The 12,772-nt window shown below is 47.2% G+C and overlaps 1 protein-coding gene across 2 annotated transcripts in view; it reads left to right on the forward strand.

Annotated features, from left to right (window-relative positions):
- The first annotated feature begins 2,420 nt into the window (after positions 1-2,420).
- The window catches only part of NSD1 (nuclear receptor binding SET domain protein 1), a 57,425-nt gene continuing 47,073 nt past the window's right edge, over positions 2,421-12,772 (forward strand). Inside the window, exons 1-2 of one of the 2 annotated variants that reach the window (XM_066591149.1) lie at positions 2,421-2,709; positions 3,099-3,898. In XM_066591149.1, the coding sequence (XP_066447246.1) occupies positions 3,116-3,898 (783 nt within the window). In that variant the 5' untranslated portion in view covers positions 2,421-2,709; positions 3,099-3,115. Of the gene's footprint in view, positions 2,710-2,973; positions 2,994-3,098; positions 3,899-12,772 lie in introns of those variants that run through there. The other variant, XM_066591150.1, reaches the window with a different exon arrangement.

Consider the following 12,772-nt stretch of genomic DNA (forward strand, 5'->3'; position numbering starts at 1 on the left):
GATGCCTACGGGTTTGTACACATTTCCTGTTTTTACGTGCACATTTCTTGCGTGCCAAAAATATAGGACCTGCTCTATTTTTATGCGCATTTGTGTACAAAGGCTCCACGTAGACGCCTATGGGATGTGAAATGCACAATACTCTGCGCAATTCCGTGAAAAAAAGAACACCTCTAGAACTCATAGCCATTTAAATCAGGGCGTTCCGCTCGCATATGAACATGCCCTGAATGCGCAAAAAAGTAAATTACGCGGACACGCACAAATTAACCTCATTCATAGTTCACATATCTTGCGCTGAAGCGTGCACATTTGCGCATACGCTCGTGTGGAGCAGGCCTAAACAATAAAAGCAATTGGACTCACCCGTTCGTTCCCACAGCGCTATACCCACAGCGGTCCGACCGGTCTTTGTTTTCAAATAGCTACGACCTTACCGCCGCCTTCTCCTGCCATAATGGCTGCCAGCGTCTGATGTGATGCCAGAAGTCCAGCATGTGGCCGCTGCGGCCTCTGACTGGCTGCAGGGTCCAGGTGGTAGCCATTTGTAAAAAAAAGTCTGCGAGCTTCAGCGCCAGATCGAACATGTGAGTATGACTGCTTTGAGGCTAATTTCACACGGGTGAGTGCGATATCGGGACGCGAAACTCGGCCTGATATTGTGCTCGCCAACGGGCTATGCCCCCGCGGATGTGAGCTGCTTTCTTGTTAAAAAACGCCTTGCATTACTCCAGGAAAGTAGCGATCCTCCGCCGCGGCTAAACCAGTATTTCCTATTGTTTTCAATGGGAAACCTCGAAGCGCATTCGCGTGCACCTCGCACACCATACGATGCTTCGCTGGCCGCACTGAAATCAATGGGCAAGGCGTTCCGAAGGAGCAGCCCATGGATGGGACATGCTGCGATTTTTTTTCTGCACCGCAATGCAGGAAAAAATTGCGGCATGTCCTACGACCGCATTCAAAAGAATGGTGCTCATATTGATGCGAGAGTGGCGCATCTCGTGATGCACAAATCCTGCACGATTTTTTCAGCTGTGTGATAGCGACCTTATCATTTTAACGTATTTGCTTTTTTTTAAATCGCCTGCGCCCGCACATCCCCTTTAATTGTCGAATTAAAATAATAAAGCCCCTTCAGGATGAGTTCACACGGGACTGAAATCTCGCGGAAAGTCTGCAGCGGAACTGCACGGAAATTACGTGAGATTTCCGCAACGGAAATACTGATTGTAAACCAGCACAGGTATGAAGCAGCTTTTCAGTCTGTATTCTGCTGCGAAAATCTCTCCCCATAGAGAGAAGAGCGCGGAGTGGTAACGGCGCCAAAATTGTCATGTCACGGATTCAAATTTCACGCCACATGTCAGTTTCCGCACAGCTTGTCTGCAGCGAACTGTCGGCAGTGTGTGCGAGATTCTTGCAAATCTCGTCCACTTTGCTGCTTAGTCTGCAGCGTAATTTGCGCGGAGGGTCCGCACGGACATTTTGCGGCAGTTCTGCCCGTGTGAACCCACAGGCTGTTGATGAAATGGGGTCTGGGGGCCGATTCCCAGTCCGCCACGCTACGCCCGTCTTGCTGCGGACACTATTCGCACACGGAGGTATTTCTTTACCTCCTTCTACATTGGAGATTGCTGACCTCCATTTTCAATACTAATCTAAAAAAAAGAAGCCCCCAAATGTCGGGGAGTTACAGGTTGAGCAATTCTCCTCCTTATCCTGCAGAGGAGATGCACTGAGCTGTGTGGGAGGGCAGCCATGACTAGTGACTTTTTGAAACCAGAGGCCTACAGTGTGTGAGGAATGTAAACGACCTCTAGGTGGCTGAGAGGAAGCAGAGACAAGGACCGCAGTGACTTCATGTTTATTCATGACAGGACCAGGACGACAACATGGACGCCAGTCCTCTGTCCTGGCCACAGGCTGTACTGCCTGCTGCTGCTACAGGACGTGGCCCTCCTAGTTCACCACACACACTGTACACAGCAGTCATGGGGGAGCAGGGCAGCGGCCACCAGTCCTCAGCAGGAGAGGGGAGGCCGCGCCCGGCCCGCCATTTTGACATTGTCTGCGCCTTGCTCTCCTGCTGACTGACAGCCAGCTTATTATATAGCCTGTTGTGTGTGGAAGGCGAATGACCTTGCCACTCGGGAGGAATGGAGGGCAGGGCCGTGTATGTGCAGAACATGTATGCTATATGGACCAGCACCACACGGCTGACTCCTTGGGCCGTGTCATGTCCACCAGCACCAGCAGGGGGCGTGCACAAGCATGCACATAATGTGATTGTGTGCAGCGCCCCCTACCGTCACCCACACCACACTGTTCTTCCCTTTCAGCCATTTTATCCTGGTTCACCGTTTATACTATCTTTTTTCCCCGCGTTGTCAATCATCACTCGGTTTTCTTTTCTAATGCATCATTTTTTCCCTCCCCATAGCACCCTAACTGCCCCGGCTTTTGTGTACTGCCCCCAAGCCCTTGTCTTTACCCCTCCCCCAAAACTGCCCTGACACAAGCCCTAGCAGTGCACGAGCTTCTCCCCAACTACCCCAGCAGCCTGCTGACTGCAGCTCCCCCTCCCCCACGCACGCCCTCCGTCTTGTGTTTGCAGCAGTGGCCTGTGCGTGTCGTGCGGCGGCGGGGGGAGGTAATGCAGACTGCCGCGGGCTCCGGGCCTAGCGCCGCTGTGTGATGAGGGGCACGGTAAGGCCATTTACTGTACCGGGGAGGATGCGCTTCCTGCTTGCATGTGTGTGTTGGCGCTTACGTTAGTGCATGCCTGCTTACATAATACAGGGGGGACAAAGCCGGTGCACGGATTAACCCGTGCGGCGCTGCAGAGACTCGTGCATGCCCTGAGCTCACATGGTGGGAGGCAGCGCGGCGGCTGGAATGTCCGTGCATGTCGCTGCAGCCCCTGCCGGCTCCTCTAGGCCTCTGCCCGCCGCCGCCGCTGCCATATTTGCTAGAGGACGTGATTGCACTTGGTAGGTACTTGCAGCCTCCTTTGCACTGACTGTCCAGCACTGCTCTCCCTCCTCCTCCATTGTTTGGCCACTTCTGCTGATGCACCTTTTTTGTTGCCCCTCCAGGTTGATGCCTGCACAGGATGGATGAAGCCTGTGATCTGGGCAGGCATCCCGGCTACTACAGCTCCATAGACCCCAATGCCCCCTATAAGAGGTGCCCCCGCAACGGGTTGACTGCCACTAATCCTGCAGGTTATGGGCAGGACTCCTCTTCCCATTACATCCCTCTACGAAGGCTCCAAGACATCGCCTCCATGATGGATTTAGAAGGCTTGAACGGAAGTCCCGACGCCAATTCTCAATCGTACTTTTATAACCGCAGCGAGTCCAGACCCGATCCCAACCACGGCTATACCGACGGCCCTCTAAAAGCCAGTAAACCCGTCAAGAACGGGATGCACCCGCTGGAGCCGCCGTACCGGCCCGACTATAGCGCCGACCGCCTGAGTTATAGTCTGGAGGGAGCGGGGCTCCAGATGGAACTGCCCATTTATGGACAACAGCCTTCCGTGGTAGAAAGTATCGGGGAGACGTCTTCTTCCAAAGTGAACACTCCTCCGAGCTTTGAGACGGAGTTAGAGGATTTGGTGCCCTTAGATTGGGGGGACGGTGGGGAGGAGCCGATGCAAAGTAAGGAGGCCGAGAGGAAAACCTCTTTTTTAGCAATGATTCAAGATACGGAAATCCCGAACGGGACGCATGGCGGTACGCCGGCGGACAGCCCTCTAGCTCCGTTGGATGGTGAACTCCAAGCGCCGCTTTCTGTAGTTCATGCCGGAGATGAGCCGGCTTCTCTAGATGAAGAGCTAGAAGACTCGGAAGGAACCCATGAGCTTTCTCCCGGCAATATGGAAGTACAAGATGTAAGCAACGTGGGATTTGGGGAGGGCTTTTTTTTTTACAATTGGTTGCAAAAAATCACGGTTTAAAGCTTTCTTGAGCAAAAATGTTAGTTTTTATTACGAGGGTTGTCTTACGGATCATGTGACACATAACGGTACGGGGAAGCTGTAGTCGGATACGTGTAGTATGATATGGTCACTATTACACCCCTGTGATATGTGTGGATAGGGGTTGTCATGAAGGGTCAAATCGTTCCGATGGGGCTGGTGTATCGTCTGTCCTATATGGGCTGACAGCTGAAGATGTACATAGACTTCAATGGTATTGCTTTCTACATGAAACCCCAAGTAACCATTAGGCTGGGTTCATATGGGGCGGTATTGCCGCAGAAATCTCACGGAATGTCCGCAGCAGGGTCGCACGGAAATTCAGCTAGATTTCCACAGCGGAAAGGCTGCTTCAGAGGAGCGGGTATGAGGCGGCTTGTCTGCCTGTAATCTGCTGTGGAAGTCTCTCCGCATAGAGGAGAGCCCGCAGCGGAACCGCTGACACAATTGATATGTCGTGGATTTGAATTCCGCGCCAGGTTAGTCTCCATGTGGTTTGTCCGCAGGGTGTGAACGAGATTTTTGCTAATATCGTCCACTTTGCTGCTTAGTCTCAGGCTTAAAAATTGCGCAGTGTAATGTACTGGGCATGAACGCTTACGCTGGCGGTCATGCGCAGTACACCTTTTTTGTTTATTTATATTTCTGACGCCGTCATTTAGCGATGATGCGGATATTCGCAGCCCATACGTATTGTAATTGCGTATGGGCTGCTGGTATAGCCACAGCCATAGTGAACAATGGGCTGTCACGGAAACCCGTGGTAAAATAGAACGTGTTGTGTTCTATTTTCCGCAGGTGGATTACGTAATTCCGACCCGCTAATGTGAGCTGAATTGTGTAATCGAATGCATTTGATTGATCTGTGTATTACCGCAGATCAAACGCTCGCTGAATCCACAATTCCTATCCGGTTGTGTGAGAACGGCCTTTAAAGGGTTTTCCTAGACAAAAAAAAATGCATCTAATGAGCGAAAGTGCATTTAACAATTATTATTTTTATCCCCACGGCAAAAATCCGCAACTAATGGCCCTTCTGGACAGAACGAGAATCTTGTGATTTTTCATGTGAACGAGCTGGTGATGTCATGACCAGCTCATTCACGCTCGGGCGGCCTTTTTAGACTGCGCAATTGTTGAGTATCATGCAGTCCCCGTTCTCTAGTCGTTCAGTGTCTCACATTCCTATTCGTGATCAGTGTTTAACGGCACGAGAAGTGAGCGAGCCGGCGCTGGTTATCATGTGGCTGACCTTAAACGATGATTCTTGTTCGTCTTTTGGTCGTGAATTTTAAATCCGCATGCGGTAAAAATCCGTGGCGTATAGACTACAGTGTGGCTTTGCCGTGGATTCACTAATTATCGCCGCTGTGAACAATACCCTACCTGCTGCCGCCATTCATTGGCCTCCTATGTCCTCCTAGGTAGTATCGCCAAGGAACTGGTTGCAGCCGTCACATACTGGAAGCAATGAATGGCCCTCTGGGGTAGCGCTGCTGTACCGGGGGGGGGGGCATGTATCCATTAGATTTTATTTATTTTTTGCTCATTCTCCACCAATTTTTTTCTTTAAGGCCGCTTTCGGGCGAGCGGATTTTAGCTCTTTATTTGGTCTGTGTTTTACGGACCTTCATACAGAGCTAACGCATTCACGGGCTTTTTTTAATAAAGCACATAATAACCTATTCCCATGTTTTCCTCCCATAGTGCACTATTTTTATATTGGGCAAATATGGCTCATTATTTGGCCACTATAAAATAAACATATGGAGAAAAACACTGATCAGATGCTGATGAAATACTAATATTTGGTTGTGATGTAATCTGTAAGGGTGCCTTCATACTTACTGTGTTTTTTTAACGCAAATGTCAATAGGGCTTTTTAATGTTAAAAACGTATCGCACAAACTTGCACTTTTAACCTTAGAAAGTCCTATTGACATTCGCGTTAAAAAAAAAAATACAGCGATATCGTGATCAAGTGTGAAGGCGCCCTTACAGATCCTAATTACAGATATGTTACTTTATGCTTTCCGGAAAGTGGCTTAAAGGGGTTTACTAGGCGGCGCGGGGTGTCAGTGCTGGGCTACATTGGGGTTGGAGTGGAAGCCGCTGGTACTGGCCGGCGCTCGTAATTGCAGACGCAGCTCTCATTGATTTTAACTGAGTGTCAGCCACCACCAGCGGCTTCCGCTCCGACTCTCGTGTAGCTCAGCACTGACAGCCGGCGCTGCCTGGAAAATCCCTATATTAAATCTCGGGTGGGGGGCAATCCCTTCAAAACTACAGTGTGTGAACATTAGTCTAGAATTTTGGCACCTGGCGGTCTGTTGCGTGCGCCCGTACGGGCTGTTTGCGCATTTTGTGCGTTTGGTTTCTGCGAGCTTCATTCGGATCGCAGAAATTTCTGCAGCAAATGTAATTATGTATGTACAGCGTTTATTATGTGCCCATAGAGAACAATAGGGCGCTATCATGCGTAATACACGATTAAAGTAGGCACCGTCCCTGCAGGCTTATAGGCACTAGTCTGTGCCTGCAGAGCATCTCTTGCCGGTAACGGGGTTTCAAGACTACGCCTTCAGCATGAGATTGCTCTGATTGGCTGAGGCGTGAGCCATTCCTTCATTGGATGGCTGTGATTGGCGCTGAATTAACCAATCTGAGTAATCTCTTGTTGGAGGCGGGGTCTTCAAACCTCGTGACTAGCAAAAGACCCTCTGATAAATGGCCGGAGCCCCGGAAAACAACGCCAGGCACCCGGACAGCATTTGCCCGCAGATTAAAGTACCAGGAATGTGGATAAGATTTTGCAAATCTCATCGCATGCTTTGGCCTTTTTCCACACGGCCTTGGTATGGATTTTGAAATTGGTAGCATGTATGTTTCCTTTGTGCGTGTTTGCTCTTTTTAATGCAGTGTGATATAATCTACATGGTACACGGCAAAATCTGTATTGGAAAAAGAATCCACCAACTGCAGACCTACCTTTATACAGCAGTGAAGCAGTGGGCTTTGGGCTCATGTCCACAAGCGCGTTTTCACCGTGTATTACGCGTGCGTTGCACAGCCACATGATACGCAGTGAATGGAGTCAATGAAAGTCAATGGACCATCACTGATCCGTGCACGTGGGTGTAAACACTGCGTATCGATACGCACGAGAAATAGATCGCAGCATGCTCTATTCCTCTGTGTACCACCCAGCGTAAGCCTATACATTTCCCAGTGTTTACTCCCAATATAGACATAAATTTAGGGTATGTTGTTACTAATGGATACGCGTCAGAACTTTTTTGCATGCTGAATGCCATAAAAATGCAATACAAAAATCAATAGTGTCATTTATTTCCTAGCCCCCCCCCCCCCCCTCAGAAAAAAAAAGTTTATACAACCCATTATACATACCTCAAAATAATGCCATTAAAATCAACTTGTCCTGCAAAAACAAGCCCTCATACGGCTAGGTTGACAGATTAAAATCCTGGTTCTAGTAATGCCACTATGTCTAGAGAAACCGGTTGGTCATTAAGGGGCTGATGAATGTCCCATCGGGGTATAAACCTATTTTGAGATGAATGGATGTGATTGGAAGATGATTCTAGAAGGTTCTCTGCATGTAGTTATCTTTAGCTTCCTTATTGATCCCATTGAAGGGTTATAATTGATGGAACACTCAGTCTAGAAATGATGAAAGGAAACGGAACATAAGTTTGTCCGCATTGTTTTACAAATGCGTCTGGAAATTCTGCAAAACACGGGGTTTAAAGAGGAACCGCACTTCAATTTATTTATTTTTTCTAAAATATACAGAACGGGTGATTCTAAGCGTTTTTGCAATATGTTTTATCAGCCTATTCTGTACTCTTCTTGTAGATAACCCCTCTTCAGCTAGGAGAACGCCATGCTGAGAAATCTGTTTTCAGCTCACAGGGATCTCCATCTGTACTGCGCCTGCACTGTCCGGGCACAGCAGCTTAGATGGAAGAGTTTGTCTGCATTTTACTTTAAGCTTTTTTGTTTGTTTGTTTTTTTAAATAAATATATATAATTTTCCCCATAGTGTCCTCTTCTGACATTTTTAAAAATGTATTTCTCCTGCCTCCATCCCCGTCACTATAAAGAAAAGAAGCCTTATTGTGCTTTTCCTCCTCGCAGCATGCCCATTCCCCGCTAGACCCCATGCATTCTCAGTGCATCAGGTTGTGACATACATTATGTTAGTGTGCCCTGACAATCTGAAAATGCGTAGGGTCCAGTGGGAATGCTGTCAGGAGAAGCTGTGTGCAATGCTGAATGGCTTCTCTTCACAGCGCCAGAGGACAGTGGCAGGAGTGGTATTTAAACAGTCAGAAGAGGACACCAAGGGGGAAATCTCTATATAAATGTAATAAAACTAAAGGCAAACCTTTTTCTTATGCCGACTGCACACGGGCGTGTTGGATTCCACGTGTGGGAGCCCGCAGTGGAATCTCACCCAGCATCCGCGCATACATGTGTTAGGCCCCCTGCACACTGGTCGAAATTTCCTCCTGTGCCCGCTGCCATAGGATTGCATCAGATAACGCAATCCTATTCAGACGGCCTCGATTTGTCCGCTTGAAAACACGCGGAAAACAAATCGCGGCATGTTCTATTTCTGTGCTGGTCTCGCAGAGGCCCGCACAGAAATATCAGTGGTGATGGGCCGACTCCTCTCTGTGCATGCGCCGGCAAACGGCCCACAGAGCAGAAAGGAGACGCCTCGCAGCGGGATCCAACCCAGCCGTCTACAGGCAGCCTTATCATCTTTTTTTCCCCTGTACGGCACGCCGTCGGACATGCGCTGTGCAGATTTTTAATTTTTTTTTTAAACTCCTGCTTTTCCCACGGACAAAGTCAATTGTGGACGGGCCGCGAGGCAGACTGCTTCCACTGACTTCAATGGAAGCCATCCATGCCTCAGGAAAATGGAGCATGCTATGATTTTTCATCTGTGAGCAGAAATCACAATTGGTTTCCTGTTCGTGTGTGAGAGGAATCATTTTTCCATAGCATGCTATGGAGGGCAATTGCTGCGGAATACGGAGGCAGGCGACCGCTCTGGATTCCGCAGCAACAATCCGCCTGTGTACATGGGGCCGTATACTGTTCTTCATGAACTGCTGTGCAGGAAGAGGCTCCTTGCTCTGCTATGCAGTTAGCTGGTCATGAGTTCTCAGCAGCGTCCTCTGCTGGCTGCATAGCTGAGTAAGGATGTTTTCACACGCGAGGTCCGATAGCGATATGGTCGGAACTCGCATGTAAAATCTTTATATCAATCTCTATGTTCACATGTGAAATGTTTCTCTGAGACAAATGGTCCAGGATAGAAAAATCACTGCGTGCCCTATTTTCGCTGATTGCTCCAAATTATTTTCAATGGGATTGTCAAAAAAAACACATCACACTCGCAGGTCATTTTTTTTTTTTTTTTTTTTACCATTTTAACTATTGGAAGCATATAAAATAAAAATCTTATTTGTATAGCGCCAACTTATTTCGCAGCGCTTTCAGGTAATAGATATTTATTACCCCCACCAAGTTGGGTGCTCATTTTACCGACCTTGGAAGGATGGAAGGCTAAGTCAACCTGAATTACGCGGTGATTGAACTTGCAACCTTCAGGTCCTACGCGAGAGCTTACACTCTGCGCCACACCAGGCTGAATATGCAACTATTTTTTTTGTTTTCACATGTGTGAAAATCGTATGTACGTAAAAAAAAAAAAGAATTAAAGTGTGGTGACTGTTTAATCTGCTGACTTGTTCCATATTCTGCTCATAAATGACTGAAAGGGGCAGACTTGCGGGAAGGGAGTAACGTAAAGGGCTTGCCCGAATTGTAAGAACTTTGGATAACCCCATTTCTTCTCCCTGCTCCATCCCACGACTGCATTCGCCCCCCTCTTCCCGCACCGGTCTCTGCTGACAGCTGCAGTCCCGCATCACCGGCTGCACCCAATAACAGAGCTGTAGGAAGAGCGGAAAAATAGTTGATCCTCAGGTACACACAGAAGTAGTCTTTACCACTTTTTGTAATAATCCGGCTGCCGTTTGTTTTTGTAAAATGTTATAAATGTTTAGTTTCTGTCAGTTACGCAAACTTTTATATTTTCTTAAATTATTCTTCTATGCTAGTAGTATGCAAATTTCGGAGACGGGCTGATGTAACTGATAGTTAGAGGGTAGGAGGGCTACTATGAAAAGGGGTCGTTTTTTTTGTCCCACTTTTAAAGTTGAGCTGTCATGTTCTTGATCGTCCCCATGCTGTGGGCCCTACCCGTTAGTGACACAAGATGTTTTCAGCGGTCTGTTATACTGATTGGTTCAGTGGTTTTCAAAAACCTACATTTGGAAGTGTGCAGCGTCGGCTTAATAATAGGCATATATTCACTGCCTGCTTACCCTGCCGCTGATTGACTGGTCCCTCTGTATTACTGCCCATACGGAGACCTGTCAATCCGTGGCAGCCGACGCACTGAATATATGAATATTAATGAGCCACATGGGACTCTGTTCTGTCCGCAATTTGCACTTTGTCAAATATGGCATGGCATCATTAAATGACTGCGATTGGCTCATCAAGCGTCGGCTGTGATTGGCTTAGTTACAGTCCTGAGCCAATCACAGCAATCTCTTGCTGGAGGCGGGGTATTCTATCCACGTTACCAGGAAGAGAATGCTCTTTCAGCCTTGAGGACGACACTGAAGACTACCGGCGTCTAGAGAGCACCGAGAGGAACAGTGACGCCGCCTGCGAGGTGAGTATATAAACCACCCCCTCCCCTGAATATAAGACCCTGTGCCTCTTTTGGGGCAGAATGAATATAAGACGGTGTCTTTTTTGGGGGAAACAGTGTACTAGAAATTTTGAGAGCCTTAGGCTACATTCACACAAGTGTGAATCTCGACAGTTTTATGCAGATTCCAGGGCAAGAATTGTCATGCCTATTCTTTTTTGTTCATGACACGGATTTGAAATCCACACATGTAACAATTTTTGATGTATGATTTCGGCATGAAATTTGTGTATAAAAAAAGCAAAACAAACAAAAAAAGACCTTGTAAACCGCAGCACAATGTGCATGCTATTGTCAATATGCAGAGTGCAAACAGTCACTAACACACAGAAGTACTCGGAGCTTATCAGGATTTGGACCTTCTCTGTGCCGGCCGCGACGCGGACTGCAGCGGCTAGGTGAGTATTACTTTTTTTTTTTTTCTTTTCAGCATTCTTGGCTGCGTTTTCAGCCGAGCTGAAAAACACAGCCAAAACGCTGGCATAAAGTATGCCAGCGCTGCTGAAACGGGGCGGAATCTGCAGTAACGCAGCGTTGAAAAACGCTGCGTTTCTGCAAACGCCCTGTGTGAGGGAGGCATAAGAATGTGACCCTTTTTTTTTTTTTTTTCTTCCGTTTTCGTTTTTTCCTCCCTCCTTTTAAAAAATTATAACTCTTTTATTTATCCGTCGCTGTTTGTTTTTTTTTGGCCGGACGAGTTGTATTTTTCAATGGGGCTATTTAATGTACCATATAATGTACTGAAAAACATTAAAAAAATTCTAAGTGGAGTAAAATAAAAAACAAAACGACATTCTGCTCTTTTTCAGTGCGTCTGGTTTCTACATCGCACAAACTAACAAAAATGACGACATAACTTTATTCCATGGGTCGCTACGTTTACTATGATAACTAACTTGTATAGAATTTTTTTTTTCTTGCTGTACTACTTTTTATTTTTTTTTTCAAAGACCTTTAATTTTTAAAAAATATTTTCTGCCGCCATTTTCTGTGCACAATAACTTTTATTTTTCCATCAACGTAGTTGTGTGAGGGCTAATTTTTTGAGACATCCTGTAGTTTACGTTGGCACCATTTCGGAATACATACAACTTTTTGACCAAAAAAATAAAGTGCATTTCTGGCGTTCTATATATTTTTTTTTTCGGACGAAGTTCACCGTGCGTGGTAAATAATGTACTACTTTATCGGTCTTTTACAGAAGCAGAGATGCCAAATGTGTTTTTGTTTTGTTTTTTATTATAGATATGGCAAATGAAGGGTGATTTAAACTTTCATTACTTTTTTTACAATTAGTAAAACTTTTTGTTATTTTTGCTTATTTTTTTGCACCTCTAGGGGACCACAACTTGCGATGCTTTGATCGCACCTTTTGGCACCCCATTGCCATTGTGCAATGTGATATGATCACGTGCTGCTGATGGGACTACATGTCAGCTCAGAGGCTAGTGAAGGCTCCCAGGGCTGCCATCTATAGCAGTCTATTAAGCTGTGCTTAATGGACTAACCTTAAAATGTACAATATACTGCTATACAGACGTACCGCAGAATATTGTACGAGTGATTACAAGTCTCCAATGGGGCTAAAACAAACCTTAAAAAGAAGTCTAAGGCCTCATGTCCACGGGGAAAATAAGGCCCGCCGCGGATTCTTCATGCAGAACCCCGCAGCGGGTCCCTCCTTTCCCGCGGACATGAGGCTGAAAAGAAGAATTACCTGTCCGGACGCTGTGGATCTTCCCTCCATCGCGGCCGGATCTTCTTTCTTCGGCCTGGCAGATGTGCTTGGCAGTTTTTTAAACACTCGCGCCGGAAAGCAGAAATTCAGCTGCTGGTGTGCCGCGGATCCGGACGGCTACCATAGGCTTCAATAGGAGCCTGCCGGAGCTGTCCGCGCGGGAGACCCGCACTAAAATGGAGCATGCAGCGGGTGTTTTCCCGCACACGCAATCCGCGCCTCAGGGGAA

Source organism: Eleutherodactylus coqui, chromosome 2 (genome assembly GCF_035609145.1).
Source record: "Eleutherodactylus coqui strain aEleCoq1 chromosome 2, aEleCoq1.hap1, whole genome shotgun sequence".
NCBI lineage: Eukaryota > Metazoa > Chordata > Amphibia > Anura > Eleutherodactylidae > Eleutherodactylus > Eleutherodactylus coqui.